Here is a 23,324-nt window from a genome sequence, read left to right as displayed (position 1 = left end):
TCACCCCAAATGGCACCATGCTTGTGCAACAAATCCATCAAAATCCCTGGAATGACTTTGAAGGTATAATGCAAGCATGCCCTGTGTAACGGAGATCTTATATATTTATGATTTTTGTCTTAATTTATTCATCAATATTGTGTTCAAAGCACTGTCTAACCCACCTTCTTGCCTATGTTTGTGCTTATTTTCCACTTTGCTTCTCCTATCCATGGTGTGGACAGAGGAAAGTGGATACATCTCTTTGATTTTTAACTGAACTTTGCTGTCTTTGCACAGCTTATATGAACTGTACACTATTTTGTACACTTACTCTGTATGGGTGTTTTATACCAAGGTTATTGTCAATGATTATAACAACGGCTCAACAATGCTTCTCTCTTTTATTTTTAATTAAATGACAGCTAAACTACAGGTGAATGCAGCTGTGTAATTGTGTAACTTATAAAGAAACACTTTTATTTTGTATTTTACCATGTACAGACTCTAAATATGTATATATATTAAAGTGGATGATTGTCAAATAAAAAAAAAAGTAGATTTCCAAATTTGATCATTTGGTAGTACGTGGTTCTAGGTAACAGGTTGTTGCATTTTGTGTCTGGGAGAGGAATCTACCTTATTAGTGATTCAATAAGAATTTATCAGTTTCTAAGTAAGTGACTTTACAAGAATATCTATCTGCCTTTTAGCTGGGGAACAACTCTTCACACATCACTGGGATACTACAGTTTATAGACTGGGAGCAGGTAATTAATTAATTCATCAATTCTTACAGGGTAGAGAAACAGAATGAAAGAGATAAACGTAACTCTTCAGCCTTAGGTCCAGCCAAGGATCATTACTATAACACCAGGCAAATCCTTAACCACCCACCTGCTTTTTGTTTTTACATTTTTGTGATACACTACCGAAATATCAGTGGGTTTTGCCTAGCAGAGTTTTTCTGAAACAGAGATTTCATTCCAAAATTGCATTTATTTTCTGCCACATGATCTTAATGTCCACCATTCATAACACACCAAAACAAAAGGAACAAATGCAGCAGATGTCCCCTGGATCCAGATCTCCCTCTGAGAGAGGAGAGCTCTCTCCACTTCACTGCCACAGCCACAAGGGAAGGTGTGAAAGGAAGAAGAGTCCTACAAAAATCATCTAGCCCAGCTTCAAGGCTGGCCAAAAATTAAAAGTGCTATTAAAGGGCATTGTCCAAAAACCTCCTGAACGCTGCCAGGCACAGGGCATGACTGCCCCCTGCTAGAAAAGCTGTTCCAGGTCTTCAACCTCTTTCCAATTGGACACATCTGAGCTGGGACACATTGTCACATTTCTCATCTTCTACCTCTCTGACACCTTGAAGCCATTAGCAATTGATAACATACAGGTGGAATGGAAAAAGAGATGGAAAAGACACAGACAGTATTTATCCCACAAAATACAGTGAAACAGCAAAAGGGCTTGTTGGGTTTGGGTTTGTTGTGTTGTTGTTTTGTAAAAGCCATGCACAAAAGAAAAGCTAAACAAGGAATTCATTCACTGCTTCCCATGGGCAGGCAGGTGTTCAGCCCTCCCAGGAGAGCAGGGTCCCATCACACAGAATGGTTACTTGGGAAGACAAACACCATCACTCCAAACATCCCTCCTCTTCCTTCTTCCCCCCACTTTATACACTGACCATGATGCCACACGGTCTGGAATGTCCCTTTGGTCAGTGGGGTCCCCTGTCCTGGCTGTGTCCCCTCCCACCCTCCCAGGCACCCCCAGCTCCCTCAGCAGTGGGGTTCACAAAAAGCAGAGAAGGCCTTGGCTCTGTGCAACAACAACAACAAAAACATCTCTGTGTGATCAACATTATTATTAATGTCTAAACTATTATTAATTCAGCACAAATCCAAAGTACAGCCCCCGACCAGCCACTGAAAGAAAACTTAACTCTGCCCCAGCCAAAACCAGCACATCCAGTAAGCATAAGGCTGTAGTTAAGCAACTTATAAAGACAGAACTAGTTCAAAACACAGTTTGTTTTTAAATCCAGTGGGTACTCCAGAGAACACAGATGCCATCACACAGACTACGACACTCTAGAAAGGAGCAAGATAAGAATATCTTGTTCCAAAATAAGAACAGGTATTGCTTGTACAAAACCCTCCCAATTCATTGCTCAACAGAAACTGCTGATCTTCTTGTACCTTCTGCTCTTTGCATTTTCTCTGCACTAGAAATGCTATCAAAAATAACTTTTTAAGACTGTTTCTTTCAGCATGAGGGCTATTGCATCTTACACTGCTAGACAAATAGCCTTACTAAAGGAAAAACATCATGGAATTGCCATTTAACAGGGAAAATCCTTACCCAAAATGTGACATTTATTAATCTTGAGGGAATCAGAAAAACAGAAACTTCCACAGACACAGAAGAGTTTAATTTGCAGCCTTAGGAGAAGCTTAGATTGATATAAAAATACAATGCACAGACATTTTTATAGTCATAAGTAAGAATATACCTTAAGTAAGTAAGAAACTGTTTAGGTAAGATGATGAGAAGTTTATGGTGTAGTAATGTAATAGTATGAAATAGGTTAGGAATTTAGAGGTTATAACAAAAGCTTATGTGTACATGTGAGACAGAATCCCATTAGGCAAAAGTATCCACAGTGCAGCAAAATTAAGTAAAAGTAGTAGGTCAGAAAAGCAAAATAAACCCTGTAGCAACTATATTAATTTAGAAAGTTATATACTGTCTTATAACAAAGAACTTGTAACTACTCTTGAACTAGAGCTGACAGCCTGCCCCTCTAAAATCTCCCAGCCTCTGACTGATGTTTACCTGAACAATAAATTGTTCTTAGCCTGAAAATAGTCCCATCCCTTCATTAAAATCAGCGACAATAATAAACTCTACACTTCATTTATTCTTTTCTCCTTTCAGAGTCTTTTTTTTTTTAATAGCAAAAAAGCATTGTGTGACTACTAAGCACAAACATTTGAGATTGGAGGATACCTTAATATGAAATTAAAGGGCTTGTTTTCGTTTACCAGCAGCTGTCAGACTGCATCCGTGGCTGCAGAAAAGGGGGCTCCTTCTCCAACCCTTCCCTTGAACACTCTGAGTGAAGAATCCAGAGCTCACAGTTGCCATGGGATGGCCCATGTGCCCAGCTGCACCCAGGGAAGCACTGCAGAACCCGCCACCCTTTTTGGAGATCTGATGTCAAAGGCACAAACTTGTTCTCTTTCCTCAGATGCGGAGGGATGCTCGTCACATGGGGAGGATCTGGGGGCAGCTGGGTTGTCCTGGTGTGCACTGGGAGTGCAGCTTGGGTGTATTTCTGAGAGCAAAGAGTTCCATCATTTGCTGTTAACATTTACAATGTTGGAGGCAACCTCCCTCACTCTCTCTTTCTGTCTCTCTCTCTATTTTTAACGCAGCCATCTGTGTGCTTTGGGAAAGGAGGGAAGGTGATAAGTCTCGGGTTTTGGTTGATAATTGCTGCCCTGAGATGTGCAGGGTGTCTCTGCTCCAGCCCACACAACTGAAGAACGAGTCTGGACTCTTCACTCTTTGGTCTTGAGGTTGTTTATTAATTCTTATCTATAAAATTTCCTTTCTGCCCAGGGGAGATCTGCTCAGCAGGGCAGCCACAGGCACTGTGACCGCCCCCGAGGCGCTGTTGTCCTTTTATACTACAAACTACATAGAACATATTGACACTGAATTCCCAATACCCATCACCCATGTTAGACAGTGCACCTCTACTCTAAACCAACCCCAAAGTGCCAACAGCACTGCAGAAAGTGGAGAAGAAGAAGAAGAAGAAGAAGAAGAAGAAGAAGAAGAAGAAGAAGAAGAAGAAGAAGAAGAAGAAGAAGAAGAACAAGAAGAAGAAGAAGAAGAAGAAAGGCTGGACACGCTCAGATTCCTCCATCTTGTCCCCATAACCCCCATACCAAAAATCCTAAAATCTACATTTTCACCCTGTGATCATTTTGTTCTTACACCATTCAAACTTGTGTGACTTTCATGTCCTCATACAAAGCTGGCAACTTGCTCCAGGGGTCAGAATCAAATCCCCAGGTGTTCTGGGCAGCATGCCAGGGTCCTCAGCAACTCTGGACACCAGAGGGATGTACTGAGTTCCGACAGTGAGGGAGGCATCAAATGCAGTTTGTTAGAGAGAGCACTGAAAGGTGGGAACAGCAGGGACAATCTTCTGTCCCTTAGATGCTGAGCAGCACCCACACACAGCATCCTGGCCACCCCCCACCCACGGGTGTGGGCATTCCAGGTATGACAGGAGGGGTTTTCTCACAGCAGAAGGACTCTATTAACCCTTTCTGCTGTCAGACAGAAAGGATGTACCCATGAGGCCTTCTTGCTGCATGGTTGGACAAAGCCAAGGACACACAGATGGCTCAGCCCCATGGCCAGCAAGAGCTGCTTATCTCTGTTAGAGTGGCCTGAGCTGGACAAGGGCTCTCTGGCCAAGCCCTGGCCACACTCAGGCTCCCTGACATGCAGAGCACCAGATCCTTGACCTACAAAGGGCTTTCAGTCAGGATCTCAGTGGAAGCACGGCCTCTTCCCATCTGCCTGTGGATCCCATCTCATGTAGGATCCTTCAGACCTCCTAATTTGGCTAGCCCCACATGGGTGAACTTCCTGGAGGGGAAATTTTCCATATTTAGCCAGAGCATGGTCTCCACCCCCTGTAACATCTCTCAAACAGCCTCTGAGCAAATCAGACATACCTGTGACTGAGCAAGCTGCTCTCACAGAAAATGTCCCAGCTCATTGCAAGGGGTTGGACGAGAGGACCTTTAAAGGTCCTTTCCAGCCCAAACCATCCTATGATTGAGGAAGGAGAGAGGAACATGGATTTCTGTGTGTGGCTAAACCAACCAAGATGATGATGATGGGGAAGGATTTGCCTGCAGTCAGCCCCACTGCCAAGGGGCAGAAAGTGGAAGCTGTCCTCAGCTGCTGTGCTCTGCTCTAACCCCCAAAAGCCCAGATTAAACACCCTCATTGGTCACCACAGAGCTCAGTGTCAGAATCCTGGGCATCAGGTAAGTGGTGAAAGGGACAGAAAGCGAGGGATGCAGGATGGGAGCCTGCAGGGTACCAGGAGCAATTTCCTCTCTGGTTCTTGAGGGGACCACTCCAGAGCAGCAGTGGCAAAGGGCAGAGGAACGAGAGAGGTGTCAATACATCTCACAGGCTGGAGGCTGAGTTTATAGAACGACTCCAGAGAATTTCCCATTTCCACTGCAGAAAGGAAGGAAGTCAGCACTGATCCTATGGCGCTGAGAAATGATGAGATGGATCCAGGAAAGACATAAAATGAAACAGGATGTTGGAAACAAAAAAAAGTAGGAAAATAAAGGTTAAAGAGAAGATGAGGTAAAGAAAAGTCAAGATAAGTGTAGATAAGATAAGACAGTGTGCATAGAGCAGAGAAAAGAATAATGCAGGAAAGGGACAGGGCAGCCAAAAAAGGAAAGGAAGAAATCCTGAGAGATAATAAAAATTTTGGCAGTCCAGTATGGATTCAAAAATTGTCCAGGATCATGGCTGAAGCATTTTCCAGGACCAAGTCTAGGACATGCACTTCTGTGAATCAAAGGAAGTTTACAGAACACAGAAAAATGTGCTTGAGCATGTCCAAGGCAATTCTGCCTGGAAAACTGCTGTGGGGGACAGACAATGCCCACATTACAGACCATTAAGAGTCATTTTTGGATTGAACAAACAATCATCAGTTTTCAGCAGAGCTTCTCTTCCTATTTTCTTTGAAATTTTCTACATGTGAACGTGTCCTACCAACATTAATCATTCAAACTGTCAAAAAAGAAATATGAAGCAGTAAGTCTCTAGGAAAAACAACCCAGACTCCCTGGATTTCAAGTGCAGAGGTCTTTGCATTTATCCTTTTTGAATAGAGAACTTTTACTTTTTTTTTTTAGTCAGAGTATTTATTTGTCAGGAGGATAATAGTTTCCTACATATTCAATACTGTATAACCATAATGTCTCTATCAAATGGGTGAAGAGAAAATGGGAACACTGTGTGGAATGTGAAGGTTGTCCAGAGGGGTGGGAGATGCCCCTGGGAACATTCCAGGCTAGACTGGATGGACAGGTGAGGGCTGTTGGCACCTCCTCACCAGTACTTAATAAAGCCAACAAAACCAAAGGAGTGAACCCCATGATCTGCAAATGAAAAATCATAGAATGGTGATTGGGAAGGGATAAAAAGTTCTGGGGAGCCACAAATCTGAATAAATAAGCATTAATTTTATTGAATCATGAATAATTTAAGACTGGTACAATCATCAGCTTTATTCTCCATGACACGGGGTGGGGAAGGGGTAGAAACAGGGAGAGTGAGAAAGGGGAGGCATGATCTCAAACAGACCATTCACAAATTCCAATCCTAAATGAGAACTGAAAATTAAATAGGGAGAGGAGCAAATGGAAAACATCATAAACGTACACAAAATACTCAATTCCTAGTTTTCTCTTTAAAAATGGCTAGAAAAAATTCATCAAAATGCAGCACTTTTAATCAAATATTTACATTTCTATGTTACAATGAAAAAATGTACATCTTATAGAACATATTTCATAAACTGTTCCACTGGAAACGACTAGATCAAAACAGCAACCTTCCATTTAATATCAACAAAGATTTTTTTGCTTTGTTTTTGTATATTATTTTTTTCTTGAAAGAAAATTGCCACATTTAGACAAGATTTCATACACATAATATCGAAGTTAAGCATCAACAATGAAATATCAAGTTTGCTTCTTTCAAAATGTACAAAAAGGCTAACCAACCCCCTCCCTCCCCTTCCCCAAATAAATCACATCTCATTTATGGCCTGTATCATTCTTGGCAGTTCTGAAGGAAAGAAAATGGTTTATTCTCTCAATTTACAACTCAACACGAATGTTGCATAGAATCTTGCATTTCTTGTTGACATTTTTTTTAAACAAGCCAACTTTGTAAGGAGGAGAAAAAAGGAAGGAAAAAAAAATAAAAAAAGGAAGTGTTTTGAAAAAGCCTTAAATGAGAAGAAAGTCACCTAAAGAAAGACTTAATCTATGAAAAGTCTTGATAAAAACTAAGACGTGTGCACAACAGGTAACCCTGCTTCCCGAAGTTTCAGAAAAGACATGGAATATTGTGATGCTCAGAATGACTAGCCTATTCAAAATTGCCTCTCTCACTTTAAGCCAAGCTAGTGTCAATAAAAAAAGAAGAGATAATAGAAATTTCTTCCTGAGCTTAAGCACAGGATTAAACATGAGAAAAAAAATACCCCGTTCCCCACAAATAAAACACTACTTTAAACATGTCTTTTAGCACTCAGTTAAAGGTCAACCAAGACATTTTCTAGGATATTAAGTCCATTTAAAGCCCTAGCCCTGCAACTGGATTTTTTTACAGGCACACGCTCTGTCTGCATGGATTCAGTTGGGGGATTAGGTACCAAAATTCACAGTAGTAGCAGGTAAAGTCAGTGCTGGGAAGCAGAATTGTCAAGACTACTGGAAAAATTAACTTCTCTCAAACTCATCATCAGCATGCTATGGATTTGATTCCATACAGATCTAACCCATTTTTTTTACAGTACCAAGAACTGGATTAGGAAAATTGGCTTTAATTTAATGGAGTAACCTTTGTTATTCCATTCAGTGAAATAATGAAATCAGAGTTCATAAGGTTAAAACAGTAACAACACCAAGCTCTTCCCCCCGTCATTAAAATATTTAAATTTTTCCTTTTACAATATTTTTCTTAAAAAAAAAAAGTCATCAGCACTTAAAAGTTGTAACAGGAGCAGATTCAAGACCAGCTTAGTAAGACAAAGTACAGGTATATTACAGAAAGTCATGAGGTATAATAAAACCATCCTCTCAAGCTGAGCCACAGAAGCATGAACTTGTTTGTTATGGTCCTTTAAACCCACAAGCTATTGAAAACGTGTTTGTAGTAAGATTTCTTTCTGTACATTGAAAAACCAGCATATTCCTGTAATTTATTAGAGTTGAAAAGCTTCTTTGTCCCTTCTGCATGGATAAAACAGCTCTTCAGTGATTTGTTAGCTGGGGATTGACATGAACCTGAAACGTTATCTCATTTCCCTCCTTTTTTTGTCACATTTAGACAAATTCTAGTATCTCATACAAACAATATTCACAGCAACTTATATTTCAAGAGATGACTTTAGCCCTGTTTCTTTAAATAAAATCCCATAATGTACAGCACTAATTTAATCAAACACAATTAGTACAAAATAAGGCATCGCTTTTAAAAGTCAGCACCAGAGGAGAGCTGGAAAGGCTCGTACAGATCCCTCCTGAGGAGTGAGGTGTTGGCTGAGGTACAGCTGATGTGCTGGGGGGGATGGTGTCACCAGGAAAGTGCAGCTCTTTGGGAGGTGTTCTTGCTCCCCAGCACAAGTACAAGCCTGAACACTGATCGTGTAGGTGTGTGCGTTCACAGAGGAGGAGAAACCAAAGCAGGTTCACAGCTCTGCCACAGCTCAAGAGCATGGCACAGCTAAACTCAAAGGACACAGTACTCAGTACCTTATCTTTTTTTTCCCAGACCTGAATACTGCTGAAATGCTATTTTTAAATTATTTTTTTAATTTGCAATTAAAAAGAAAATTCATGGAAGTATCATCACCAGAGTAGCACTGGAACTGCCACAGAGCTGAATTTTAATTAACCCCGTTATGGGGTGCTGATTGGAATGAAACCTCTGAACAAAAGCCAAAGTTTTCTAAAAACAGCTGTCACATTTCATGGCAAGAATTAAAGCCTGAAAGTCTGACTCATCCCTTTGCAGGGGTGCAGCTCACCTCTGTGTACAGAGCTCACCATGCCTGTGCACTGCCAAGGGTAAGCTGGGAGCTGTAGGACTCCATGGGGCACAGCCCTGCCACTGACTTCTGTGAAGGAGGGAAGCCCCCTCTCCTCAGGGTGGATTAGTGGGGTGTAAACACCACAGAAGTCAGCCCAGCTGGTGGTGTGGATGTAAGTGGGAAGAGAATTGGGCCCTGACTAGCAAAAGGCTACCTGATTTTTCATTTGTAGCAGGATTGATTGCTACACAGTGTTTGAAAAAAACCTGATTTGTTCAGACTGTATACATATTTTTATATATTCCTATTTATATATATAATCTTTATAAACACACAATGAAAGAAAACCAAGGTCTCAGACTGGCAAGGAGAGCAGCGCTTTTTGTTTTAGTTTTTTTTTTCCTTTTCTCTTTTTTTAATATTTATTCAAACTTCCCTGTTTTGCAGCTTTGCCTTCATTGAGTATTATTAGGAGGCAAGTTATAGATATTGTTATAGCACCAGAACTATACGAAGCTGAGTTTAACCCACAAAGCTGACTGGTAAAAGTCCAGCCCTCACGTGAATGTGTTTGGTCAGAAGCAGCATAGGCAAATATTCCCTCTCCCCTCTCTTTCCAGACAGTACATGGCACAAAGCTGCTTGCTTCACAGCTGTGAAACTGCCCCTCACCCCAGTCCCTTCAACTTGGTAATGATGATTATTTTTTAACATCTTCAGGATCTTAGGCATGAGAGCTTACAGCAACTAAAAAGAAGGAAACAAAGGAGTAGTGCAGTTCTCATCATCGTCAAAAGAAAAACAATAAAAAGGTCACTTGGGTTGCCTGCACCCAGGTTCAAGATTGCTCCAAGTGTCTTGTTCTTGCAGCTCTTAATACTGAGATCCCAGCTCAGGAAGGTGTTCTTTTCATCAGTCTGTGATCAGGGCTCTTGCCAAGAGGAAACAGCTTCTGTCTGAGGGAGATCACAACGTGGACTCCAGAGAGGAATCCAGGATGTCATCGTGATGGCTGTTGCTGTTGGAGTCGCTGTCATAACTCTGGGGACTGGAGTAGTTGGCTGCCTCCTGGAGTCTCATTAGCATGTTCATCTGCAGAGCCAAGGAAGTTCATGATTATTTGTACTTTTGAGGTAGGAGCAACATTAACTCCACGTGACAGCTACAGCGGCGTTGGCTTTGCCAGTGGGCAAGGAAGGAAAGGGAGGAACGAGCAGGGGCAACAACACTGAGACTCAGAACAGAGGTACTGACAGTGATTTACTGGGATTTCCCTAGGAACAAGGCAAATGAAAGAGTTCTGCTGTCCAGAAATGGGAGCTTACCAGAGGATCTCCTTCAGCATCACTCACTGGAACTTGTTTGCTGGTGGAGCCTTCCCGGGACACGGAGTAGCCATCGAAGCCCACGTCCTCAGGCCTCAGCTGGAGCAGGGGAGGCCACTCGTGGTGCTGGGGGCTGGCTGCCCAGGGGTAGGTGTCCATCACCCACTTGGCAGGATCCTCCCAGGGCGCTCTCCTCCCATACAACTGAAAGAGCACAAAGCCATGTCAAACATTCCAACCATCTCAGCCACTGCCTACCTAACCAAAATGAATGTGCCATGGCTCTTGTGCTGCAGGAAACACTTTACAAGCAGGACTGAATGGGAGAGTTTCCTTGCCCTAAACACACACAAAGCCCTTTGTCATGGCAATGATTTGGAAGGAGCTGACCACCTTCTCCAAGACTGCAGTGCCCTTCTCTTGGCACCAGCTGAAGGAAGAAATGCCTGAAAATAACATCACCTAATTAAGTCAACTTAAACAATGTCAGCACACAAAAGAAGCCGTCAGTGCTGACATCTGGCTTGCACTGGCAGCTGCCTTACAAACTGCCATCCATGGAATGTGGAGGAGGAAACGTGAGATCTGTCATCAGGCAAGAATGATGGATGTCAAGGCATAAAGTTTTCCATCAGATTTTTTTTGTGTTCAACCAAGAAAAAGCACCAGCAGCATTTGTCCATGCTCAGGTTCCTAAGTAGGCAAACTCTGCTTCAAAAACATTTTTCTGGATGGAACAGACTGCACTAGTGAATAATCCCAATGTATCCTCCCTGTTCTATTTTATTTGTCTTAGCTATTCATTTGAATGAACTCATTTGAATTCATTTGTCTTAACATCCATTTGAATGCTTCATGACTTCCAAAAGCATAAATACAACTGCAAGTGGCTTTAAAACATTTATTTCCACTTTATGAATATCACCAACATCCTTCAGCAACTGGTGCTTGTCTCTGACATTTTGTCACTGTCCCCTTCCTGTAAAAACAACGGTCTAGCAAAGACATTCTCTGATGGATCTAGGACTATCTCACTTTCCTCAATACTATTTCTCCATGGTATGTTTTTTGTGGGTTTAGATTCTGCATGCACCAAGTATTAAAGTGCTGTGAGGCAGGAGGAGCAGAGGCTCCAGCAGATGGTGCTAGGCAATCTGAAACAGACCCTTCATCCTTCAGCCCTGCTACTTTATCTTCCCAGCTGCAACGTGGGGCCAGCCAGATTTCCTATTTTAACCTTATTCTCAAATTTACAATGATACATGTCATTTGTATCATTAAGTGGTGAGGATTTTGTATTTTTCACACCTTTTCTCCTGCAAAACGCCGAGTGGATCTGAGCTCAGGAGAGATTAAATGACTCACCAACCATGGCAACCAGGTCTGTCACCCCTCCCACTGGCACATTTTCCAGTGAGCAAGTCATGGGACAAGGATGGAACAGGTTGCTCCACAAAGCATGCAAGAAAAATCACAGGAGTACGAGTGACAGTGGCAGGAAGCCACAGGGACTCTGTGTCCTCTTTTTGCTGGTGCTGCATTCTGTACTGATACACCAAGCAGGAAGAACTTGGGTTTTATACAACCTTCTAATTTTCACATCCCTGTTTCGAAGAACAAAACAAGCCAGCTCCCATGGGAGCAATTATTGTAAGGATTCATTTGGTTTGCTTGTATTTGACCCAAAATAATTCTCTAAATGAGAAACAGAAATATAAAAATAGCTGAGAGCAGATCCACAGAGATCAGAGCAAAATTAGGAGTCCACCTTTCCTTTCTGGAAGGCAATTTCAGGAAAGAAGATGGGCTCTCAGAGGAGTCTTTGCGGGTGTGAGGGAGAGAAAACTGCCCCAGATGAAACCCACCTTTCTAGCATTAGCTTGTTCATTAGCACCACTCTGGCTACTCCTCAAGTACTAAAGTGCATCTTCTTATCCATCAACCAAACAAAAGAGAAATTATTTAAATAGGGATGAATTAGTGCAATTTGGGGAAATGGGGCTGAAGGGTACAGAGAATCTAAAGCACAGTGAGAAACTGAAGTCCTTACACCTGGAAAGATGGAGATACTGGGCAGAACAAGGAAGCAAAAGGATGGTTTTATCAATTACTCTCTCTCCACTTCCACTACTAATTTTTCAATGCTTTCTACACGTACTGATCAATGATATGAGAGCTCCAAAACCCAGTAGAAGGAGCCCATCATTACTGGGAGTATCAGTTCTCTCCATTTCAAGAGCAAGCAAAATCACCAGCTCTCCTTTCTCTTGTTTTAGGTTGGAAAGATTCCTGGTTCCCATTACCTTCCTTTAAAACAAGTTGCATGTAAAATGGTTCTCTTGTTCTATTTCTAGTAAAGTTCCTGAGTGTGTTTTGTACTCCAGGATCTATTGTTTTCCTTATGGCTAATAGTCTACACAACTGTCCCAAAAAGAATGAGGTCTCCAAGTACTGGCAAATTTCAAATGGCAGCTGCCCAAATTGTACCCAAAACTTGGAGAATTCATGTATTTCACAATTTTTTAAGAAGCCATTAGTAAAAGATTAGTTCTAAACCATATTTTAAAGTAGGTGCTGCTGGGCTTATTCTGTGAACAAAGAGCTGATTATTAAGAAACCTCTTTTTTTCTCCTACCTAAATGGCAAGTCCACAGCAATTCTCTGCTGAACCCTCCTCCTGATTCCAACAAATTTCATAGTCAAAGGGACACCAAAAACTATTCTAAATTGCCAGATTGTCTGTGTTTAGTAATTGAGTCACAATCAATGATGATTTCACTCCATCCTCTGAAAGAATTATGAAGGAATCTACTAAAAAATAATCTTAAATACTGAGAAGTTTTCAAAATGTCACTGATACTGCTCCTGTCACTCATGTATACATTCCCTCCATGCAAAGCTTTGTTCCTATGCTGAAAGATTTGATTTCCAAAGGAAAATCCTGTGTAACACAGTTAATGATGACAAGCCTATTTCTCTGATGCACAGGATAATTTTAAGGTCTGCATTTGGAACTCAATATTGAAAAGTATTTGTATGTCTAACTCCCCCTACTGCAAACATCAGCAGTTTGGCATCTAATCACTTCTTCCCCTCTCTACTTCAAAAGTGCTTGAAGAGACTAATTCTGCCTGAAGTTATTGACAACTCTGGTTACATTTTCATAGACACGCGAGGCTGTATCTACAGAAAATGTTGCCACCACTGAGTTTTGTTGCCTTTTGAACAGATGCCATTCTAGACCTATGATTTTTCCCTTTGCCTGCTCACCTGTAGCCCTTCCCTTACTGCCTCCAGAAGATATGGAATGATGGAGTAGTTCCACAAGTCAGTGAACCAAACTCTAGAACCATCTACATCTATTGGACACGAAAGGAAGAGCCGTGGACCTGGAGAGGGAAATTCAGATATTACACTCAAATCACAAGCACAGTAAGCATCAAAAAAAAAGGTGATGACATCTAAAAATAGGGTTTTAAGGAAAGTCTTTTTGACACAGCACAAGGAAGTACACAAGGAAATAAAATACATATATTTATATATGCCTGGGCAGAATACTTACCAATAGTAACATCAGAGGAGCTGTGAGCCTCCAAGAATTTGTTCAGATGTTGCCAGACCTTGGGAATCCAATCAATAATCTTAACCAGCTCTGCATTCCTCATCCTGCCACTGATCTCTGTTTCAATCAGTTTTCTTCTCAGGAAGCGGCCGAGAAAGCCTTTGACTGGCTCAGTGTGGTTTGCACACAGCACCCATCTATGGCACAACAGCAGAAATGGACTTTATTTCTCTTCTGTGCTACTAAAGGTAACTATTCCTGACTACATTTCTCTTCTTATTTTCAGATTATCAGGATCAAAATGGGCTATTCCAGTCATACATGTTTTTCAGCAAAAGTGACTTTGGAATATTTCACTAGATGAGCCAGTTTTTATTGTGCATTGTTTCAGCTCATTTCTCAATAATCTGCTTTGCCTAAATATTGTCTTACTGAAAATCTGGTAGAAAATCAAATATCTTAACAAACCTCTATAAAATAAAAGTTTTATGAACCCAGTTCCTTTAATGACAACACCATAACCAAGCTGAGCATGTCAGGGCAGCAACGAGGAACAAATGGCATTTCCCTCTCACTTTGCTATTTCAGCTGATAAGAACAATTTCAAATGACTCAGTAGCCATTACTCCTCTGCCAGCCCACAAACATAAATGAGAAACATGAATAAACAGTACCTGAAATTATGGTGAAGTTGAAGATTAGGTGTGGAGGAGGTGGCTTGGTTCATTGTTCCAATAATATACGGACTATTGGGAGAAAAAAATCGAGCAAATCAAACTTGTGAACTTTGAAAAGCAAGTTTTAAGTAAAACCTGAACATTAAAAAAGGTCATTCAAAACTTTTTTGTCAAAGAAGGTTTTGTAGTTACTTATCACCAAATTCTCTGCTGAGATTCTGTGAACATCAAATTCTGGAAGCAAACCAGAAGTCCCAAAACAGGACCTTCCACTACAAACGGGGCTTTACTACTAATGATCTACATCATGAAGCAAATACAACTAGTTTTAAATTACTTATTTCAGAAAAATAGATTATTCTATGAAGGAAAAAAGCACTGAAGCACTGTCCACAATATGGACAACCTGGTCATCTTCCTCTACATTACTAAATTAATGCAGACTTTGTTTTTGTGTGACTGGATTTTGCAGGAGCGGTGCTCTGAGTACAGGATTAACATTTGCAATGTGTTTTGATACTATTTCTTTACCATTTGTGGTACTTGCAGTTTAGGAGTCCATTAAAGATCTCTCCTAGGGAGCTAACATGGTGCAAATTATCCAAAATGATGACAAGAGGCATATCCACAGCATTATTTTCACTGTTGCACTGGTCTGCCAGGTTGGACAGGTACTGGCGGAGTTCCTGCAAAGCAGATATAAAGAAAAGAAGCAAAAAATATTTTTTTTCCTTCACATTTCTTAAAAAATCAATTAAGATAAATAAGCTTGGTAACAAAATCTAAAGCAAAAGAGTCTGACATCTAACAAGGCACATTTCTCATTAACAATTTCTCATTTTCTATGAGAAAACACAAGATATGGTTTTCTTTCTCTTTTGCAGGTAATGCTGAAGACCCAGAGACTGTGCCAGAAATCCTGTGTGAGATAAGGGCTTAAAGAGGGGTAATATTTTGTAATTTAGCTTGTGCTTTTTATTCATCGATGTCAGACCTAAGAGGTCTGAAATGGATTTTTGTTTCTTTTCAGGAACTGGATCAACTCTCCCCATACTAAACCAAATTCTACATTCCAGCTAGATTTGTTGTATCATCTTGCAACTGTTTTTCCATCAAAATACAGATGACAAAATTAATCTGGAACAAACCATCCCTTATCACATGCCAAATTTGGATGCCTTCAGCAATGCTGGAATGAAGGATGAGCTTTTGGTGCTGCTGATGAGTGGTTGAAATGCTCTCAGCAGCTTTAAAGCATGTCTGAAATCATACCAGTGGCTTACAACCACAATTCCAACCATCCCTTTCCTCCAGAGGAAAATATGCCTAAGGCCATCAAATACACAGATTTTTTTTTTTCCTTTTCTTTAATCTAGATGATCACTGGAAGTACATTCATCAAAACCAGCAGCACATAAAAAAGCAAAGACACGCCTTACCTGCCCAGGAATGTGTCTGCACACCAGCCCCTCCAAACCCAGCACACGATTACAATGCTGATACCTGCAGCTGCAGAAGCTCCTGACAGCCTGGAGATGCATTTGAGGGTTTTGGGAAAAGTGCCCACATGCAATAGGGATTGCTTAAGTCTCTGGGAATTTTATGCAGGTGTTTAACTTCCTGGGCAATTCTCAGGCTCCTAAACACTTGAAAATCACGACACCTTTAGGTGTTTAAATACAATACACACCTGGAAGCCTGCTGTTCCAGACCCATAATCAAGTGAATCTGAAAACCTTTGAGCATTGTTTCCTTCAGGATAAACATAATGCTTTGAGAGTGAAGGTGAGTTCAAAATGCCAGGCTGGGAAAGGTCTCTCACTGTGGGCGGTGCGGGAGGGTTTGCGCGCGCTCACCTTGCTGGATTTGTGGTCCACGTTGAAGGTGGCGATGATGCCCTCAGCCAGCTCCCTGCCCTCCCTGAGCACCATGTACTCAGACAGCCTGTTGGCCAGGTAGGTTTTGCCCGTGCCACTGGGGCCCGACAGGATGATCCTCCTGTGCTCCATCAGCAGGGACACGTAGCGCTGCAGGATGGCCTTGGGGATCAGCGACTCGAACACCAGCCCGTCCAGGCTGTTCTCACAGACACCTGCAGCAGGGAAACAGCCTCTGTCAGGGGCATTTCCAGTTCTTATCCAAATGGACCTGAGCAAGCTGCTCTTCACTTCAGAGCTCAACCCCTTCCCCAGCCCAGTATCCCTCATGGCTGAGAGAGGCACACATATGTCACCAGACATCTTTTATGAAAAATCCTTCCCTTAGGATTTTTTTCTCCTGAGAAGCTGAGAGGCCTCAGGAACAAAATGTAACCAATGGTTATCTGCTGCTGTGGAATGCAACAGGTGCATCTGGGATTGGCACATGTTGGTTGTTTCTAATTAATGGCCAATCACAGTCAGCTGGCTCAGACTCTCTGTCCAAGACACAAGCATTTGTTATCATTCCTTCTTTTTCTACTCTTAGCCAGCCTTCTTATGAAATCCTTTTTTCTTTTCTTTTAGTATAGTTTTAATATAATATATAACATAAAATAATAAATCAGCCTTCTGAAACATGGAGTCAGATCCTCGTCTCTTCCCTCATCCTCAGACCCCTGTGAACACGGTCACACACATAAAGTGGGAAACAAGTGCAGGGGTGACCCAGGCCTTAGCCTGGATCCTCCTCCAGCCTGTTTAAGTCTTCAGCTGCATCCCTGAGGCCCTTTGGAAGCTGCCACACCAAAAGATTCCAGGCTACACTTTTCATGCACAAGTCATCCATTTTACAGCATTTCACCACGCATTCACCCTGAATGTACCTGTTTACTTTTGGATCACCAGACAAAAAAAAAAAAACCCAGCTATCATCAACTCCCCCTACTTTCCCAAATGCTTGTAATTAAACTCCTCCTCTTTATGCTGATAGTTATCTCCTCTAACAGAAAACTCATACTGATAAGCATTTATGCCATGTCAGCAGTCACTTTAGGCAGAATTGGCTTAGGGAAAATACACAGTGCTTCAAAATAAACAGCAGGAAGGGAAGTTGGCAGATCACCCAGAGAAATGTTTGCACCTCAGTGGTTACTTGGAATATTAAATATTTATATAGGCAGCTTTATATCTCAAAGGTATATGTCAGTGATTTTCCACAAATTGATTAAATACATTTCTATTTTATTGAAAACTGTTATCACTTGTGAACCTTCAAGGCACATGTCGAGTCAGTGCAAGTTAAATGTAAACTCAAACTGCAGCCTTACAGACACAGTTAGACCTTATGCAATATTTCAGTTAGGATTTATGACTGGACAATGCATTTTATATAAGTAGAATATCCTGGGTTCATGTCAAGCCTCAGTAAGTTGATGTATTTCACAGTTTATTTTGTCTTCCTGCCCACTGCTTTGCTATACAAGGTAACCTGGTTCTTACACCAATATTCAAAAATCTGCTTTCAGTCAAATTTCAAAGTTGATCTGCAGAATGTTTGGCACTGCTCTCAAATACCATCTGTCTGCAGATTTCACAGGTCTAACTTTGAGCAAACTGATATATGTTCAAAATGCAGCAGTTGAGAGTTTTACCCCTGAACTTAGTTTCACAGTATAGTTTTCATAAAAAAGTTTTTCCCTGAGAAATGAAATGAGAAACACAAATACTAAATTTTTATCAGTCTTACAGAATAAAATCGATGGGAATTCTGAAAACCATACATTTTGAGAAATCCACATTTTATGGAGTTTCATAAAATTTGGGCTCCCTCCTTCCTGAGGGACTTAAGGAGGGACCAATCAAGCAAATGAGTTAAGATCTATTTTTTTTTCTAACCCTGCATGAAGGAAATAACAACTATAGCTGTGATAAAGAGCCAATGAAATTTTGAGGCTTGACTCATTTGGAAAGCACTTTGCTGCTCAAACAGCTCCACTGCATCCTTTGTGATGTGAGGTCTCCTCCAGGACAACTGAAGATCTGTGGAGTGTGTAATTTTCCCTAGAGTTACAGGTTGAAAACTTGCTGAAATTACAGACTTAGCATGCCCCAAGTGCTGACTTTATCAAATGAAAACAGCAGGAAGTAAATAAACGGTAGGAACAGGAAAAAGCAGCGCAATAAAAAGTCTCTACTCCTCTGAGCTCCTTGACACAGCAAGTTCTGATAAACCTCAACAGTGAGAACTCCAGCAGGCAGGTCAGGTGAGCTTACCTTTGATGGTAACTGAGATGGTGTTGTTTTCTCCCACCAGGTAGCCACAGGGCAGCAGCTCGGGGGTCTCGGCGCTGCTGGTGCGCCTGATTTCCCCGATGCTGTAGCCCAGAACACTGTCTGAGTTCAGCCCCAGCTGGCTCAAGGGATCCACGTGGATGATGTACTCCTGGGGTGGGAAAGGGACACAGGAGGTCAGGTGTAGCAGACCCCATAGAATTGACTAAGACTCCGTGAAGGGCTGAGACTTAAGGGTAGGTATTGCTGGGTCATGATGAGACAGCAAAATAAGCCCCTGTCCTCCACCTCTCGGACCCCAGCTTATCTCTGTAACCCCATAGGTCACTTTCCCCTAACCCCTACTATTGGACAAGTTTGGATCCCTCTGCACCCTATAAAAAGGGGCTGGTTTAGCCCATTTGGCAGAAGAAGAGCCATCACTGGAACCCTTCACAGACCCCTCAATAAACCATCGCTGTGGAATCACCAGGACCTTTTCTTCTCTTCTCTTCTCTCGTGTCTGCTTCTCCCCCTAGCCCACAGGAGCCTAAGCAAGCAAGAGCTGGAATCCTAAGAGAGCTGAGAACCACTAAAGAGCTGAAATGCACTAAGCCTGGTTAAGGTAGCCACAGCTACGGGCGGCCCGGGTATTCGGGCACTCTGTCCCCAGCAGGGACTGAGCTGTCCGGCCTGCGCCGCCTGCTCGGGGGCAAAGCCTGCTCTGGGGCAGGGACCTCAGTCAGGCAGCACTGGGGGCCTCTTCTCTGCTGGACACTGCTTAATGCACAAAGTTCAGCACAGCCTGGCACCACCAGAAGCCCCTGGAGCTCACAGATTTTGTACCCACTGACCTTGAACAGGCGCCTCACAACCCCATCCAGGACATCCCACTTGGTCTTCCCACTGACTCCAATGCAGCCTATGAGGAAGGAGCGAGGCCTGGAATCCTAAAGGCACAGGAATAACTCTATCAGACAAGCGTGGTTAATGGAATTAAAATGCTGGCTCCCTGCCCCCTCCCCTTTTACTTCTAAATGATGGTGCATCCTTACTGCTCTATATGGTGAATTCTGAATGGAATATGGAATTCTTTTCACATGATAAACATTTTCTACAGTGTTGGAGTCACAAATCTAAACAATACTCAGGTGGCTGTGATGTTAAGTTAAAGGTATTTATTAATCAATTCATGAATAATTGAAAAATCTCTGAGAGGATTACAGTTTAGCAAAGAGACAGAAAGTCTTTTAGGAATATTCTAGACAGAAAAGTAGAGGCCAAGTTCATTCTTCCATGGCTTCACAATCAAAGACGTTACATTTGCTAGGTTTATCCTATTTATTTTCAGAAATTCTGCTGTGGGCACAGAAATCTATATATATAGATAAACTATACATGGCTCTAATGTATACATGGCTCTAGTAATATAGAAAGAGACTTTATATTTATATTCTATATTTTATGTATCACAGAATTTTGCATTTTTAAGTGATTTTTAAGGCAGATAAAATAAATCAGAATAAATACAATTTTTCTGGTTTTCTACAGCTACACTCACTGTGAAACATTAATTAAAGAGAAAACTAATTTCTATCATAAGATTTGAAGTGTTACTAAAACTTGCTGTAATTGCAGTCAACCAGCAGCAGTTTTACTATTTATCCAGGGTTGTAATAATTAATGCAAAATAGGTATTTAATGGAAAGAGCAGCTGATCATTCAGATCTGATCATTCAGATTTTTGCTCATCCTTCAGGAAGACATGAAGTTACTTCTTAAACACACTTTTACAGCTGCTCAAAAATGTGAGATAGCAAGGCCATTGCTTGTCAAGGACTGTGTAATACATTCAAGCATGTTAAACACACGAGATAGGATGCAACTTTACATTATTTGCAATTTATTTGGGTATTTAGGACTCTTTCACGTACTTGTGGATGGAAAACATCTGAAAGATGTCATTCTAAACAGGGTACTTGTGCCAGAGGGGACAACTTAAACTAGAATGATATGGTACAGATCTCCCAGTTTGGATTTGTCCATTTCTTCCATAAGATTGGTGCTTATGGCATTTTGGTCCCTCTCAGCAGCTCCAAGGAAGCTGGAGGTAGCCAAGTGCCCTCTCTATCACTATCAACACACAAATGAACCATTTTCCTGAGAAAAACCTTGAAAGTTCTTTGCAAACTTGAGTTCCCTCACACATTCTGAAGTCACCTACATTTCAAAGCTGGGGATGAAACACAACTCACCTCCTTCCATTTCACCTCGTCCTGGAAGTTGACGACTATTTTGACGTGCCTGCCTCCTTCCTTCCGGGCAGAGCCATCTCCAGTGTCATCCAAGAGCATGTCTGTGGACAGGAAACATCAACAGCCTCACAGCTGGAGCTCAATTACAATGGAGACTATGCTGGTTTATTGTAGTCAAACACAACACGTCTGGGCTTCACACGCCCCGAGGTAAAACACGAGAACCAGGCTGACTGACTTCCCCGCCACATAGCCCTCTCAAAAAGGGAAGGTCATTGAAAATGATTAGCCAGTTACTCTGGATTTTCCTTCCTATGATATATCCCCTGGGAAATGTGCACCATTAAATGGCTTTAAACAGGACTTTTCAGAGCTGAGGTCATAATTGGACACCTCTGACCGAGGGTGTAGCAGACCTTCGATGATATTTAAAAGAGGGCTCCGTGCCAGCTCGTGACATATTTCCACACCTCAGCTGTTAATAATCCTCACGCTCTCATTTTTCCATGGCTAACCAACCCAAGCCTTCCAAGTGCAGGATAAAACCTGCCCCAGCACCCTTCTCATTCAGCTCACCGAGACTGGTTGACTCCGTGAGGTTCAGGCTGTGTTGAGAGAGACCCACGGAGTGTCTGGGAGAGGAGGAGATGGAAACCTGAGACTGAGCCCTGCTGCAGCTGCCGTGGTTTTCAGACTTCAGCCGATCGTTCTCTGCTTTTAACTTTTCAATCTCGCTCTGCAAGAGACAAGTCAGACGTTAGAAGGCACAGTGAAAACATGATTATAAGACAGCAACGTAAGAAAATTAAGAATAAATAGCAGTTTAGCAGAAATGCTGTTTCCATCATGTTTCAATTATTAAAATGTCTGTTCTGTGAAATTTTTCAAAGTATCCTAAAATACCTCAGTATGTGGGAATTAACTAACACTGAAATGCAACGACGTTAAGGCAGAGAGCATGGAAACATCCTGGCCTGCATTAGGAATGGTGTGGCCAGCAGGAGCAGGGAGGTCATTCTGCCCCTGTGCTCAGCACTGCTGAGGGCACGCCTTGAGTGCTGTGTCCAGTTCTGGCCCCTCAGTTTGGGAATGTTGAGATGCTCGAGCACATCCAGAGGAGGGCAACGAGGCTGGTGAGGGGCTTGGAACACAAAGCCCTGTGAGGAAGGTTTGAAGGAGCTGGGGTTGTTTAGCCTGGAGAAGAGGAGGCTCAGGGGTGACCTTATTGCTCTCTACACCTTCCTGAAGGGAGGCTGTAGACAGAGGGGGTTGGTCTCTGACAGAACCAGAGGACACAGTCTCAAGCTACATCAGGGAAGGGATAGGTTGGATATTAGGAAAATATTTTTCACTGAAAGAATAACAAAGCACTGGAATGCTCTTCCCAGGGAGGTGGTAGAATCACCATCTCTGGGTGTGTTTAAAAAAAGACTGGACATGGCACTTGGTGCTATAGTCTGGTTGAGGTGTTAGGGCATAGGTTGGACTCAACGATCTTAGAGGTCTCTTCCAACCTCATTATTCTGTGATCCTGTGATTTTGACAGCCAACAAAATGCTGTCCCCCAAAAATCCTGTCCTGGGGCTGAAAGAGCCGCAGCCGAGGGCAGCGATGTCAGGCGTTCAAGCTGACTTTTAATGAAGGTCTGACCCTGGCGCAGGCTGCAGGGTGTGGGGGGCTGCTCCTCACCTGCATCCTGTTCATGGCCTCGCGCAGCTGGTCCAGCTGGTGGGCAGAGCTGAGGGCCTCCAGGCGGATGTCTGTCAGCTTCATCTCCTTGTCCCGCAGCTCGTTGCGCAGCTGCAGCACCGTCTCGGCCTCGCTGTCCGTGCACTCCGAAATGCTGCGCGACACCAACAAACACACACTCCTTCCTCTGCTGCTGCTTCTCCAGGATTTGTTAGCAGGAGAGGAGTTATTCTTTTTATTCTGCTTGAAGCAGGTAGCAGTTTTGGCTTATTGAATTAAGTCAGACATTAAACAGGCCATGGAAATTTTAGAGTCTGATGAAATAAAGATGTCTGAGGGTTAATTTTTTAATCAGCATCTGAAAGAGAATTCTCTGAAATCACCTACTATTGGATAGTCTTCATTTTTTTATGGTAGTTGCTATAAAGGAAAACTTCTAAAGCCAAAATCTAAATAAATTAAGGGGGTGCAGGCATTTAACAGCAGTTGGTTGGAGATTGATGAGTTCACAGACAGATTTAAAGCTCACCAGGTGTGCACAGCTGGGTTTCCCTGAACTGCTCTGGAGGGCGTTGGAACTCTACACCTATTCAAGCATGATAAATTCCTGCTCACTTTAAAGAACTTATGCTTAAAAAATTTTTGGTGGCATTTTCCTTCCCTCCACCCACTAAAAAAAAAAACAACCAAACCTGAGTGAGAACATTTCAGCACATTTGTAACTGTATCTGTATAAAGATCAACCACACAGCTG

The 23,324-nt window shown here is 42.2% G+C and overlaps 1 protein-coding gene across 2 annotated transcripts in view; it reads right to left on the bottom strand.

Moving 5' to 3' along the window:
* Positions 1-6,272: 6,272 nt before the first annotated feature.
* The window catches only part of NAV2 (neuron navigator 2), a 213,386-nt gene continuing 196,334 nt past the window's right edge, over positions 6,273-23,324 (bottom strand). For both annotated transcript variants that reach the window (XM_066552951.1, XM_066552952.1), the window contains 12 exons: positions 22,571-22,724; positions 21,458-21,617; positions 20,882-20,982; positions 19,481-19,576; positions 18,630-18,798; positions 16,293-16,528; positions 14,968-15,122; positions 14,434-14,505; positions 13,760-13,956; positions 13,468-13,586; positions 10,198-10,401; positions 6,273-9,964 (listed from right to left, as the gene is read on the bottom strand). In XM_066552951.1, coding sequence (XP_066409048.1) covers positions 9,839-9,964; positions 10,198-10,401; positions 13,468-13,586; positions 13,760-13,956; positions 14,434-14,505; positions 14,968-15,122; positions 16,293-16,528; positions 18,630-18,798; positions 19,481-19,576; positions 20,882-20,982; positions 21,458-21,617; positions 22,571-22,724 — 1,789 coding nt within the window. In that variant the 3' untranslated portion in view covers positions 6,273-9,838. The remainder of the gene's footprint in view (positions 9,965-10,197; positions 10,402-13,467; positions 13,587-13,759; positions 13,957-14,433; positions 14,506-14,967; positions 15,123-16,292; positions 16,529-18,629; positions 18,799-19,480; positions 19,577-20,881; positions 20,983-21,457; positions 21,618-22,570; positions 22,725-23,324) is intronic.

This window comes from Molothrus aeneus, chromosome 6 (genome assembly GCF_037042795.1).
Source record: "Molothrus aeneus isolate 106 chromosome 6, BPBGC_Maene_1.0, whole genome shotgun sequence".
Lineage (NCBI taxonomy): Eukaryota > Metazoa > Chordata > Aves > Passeriformes > Icteridae > Molothrus > Molothrus aeneus.
This window is presented reverse-complemented; position numbering and strand designations above follow the sequence as displayed.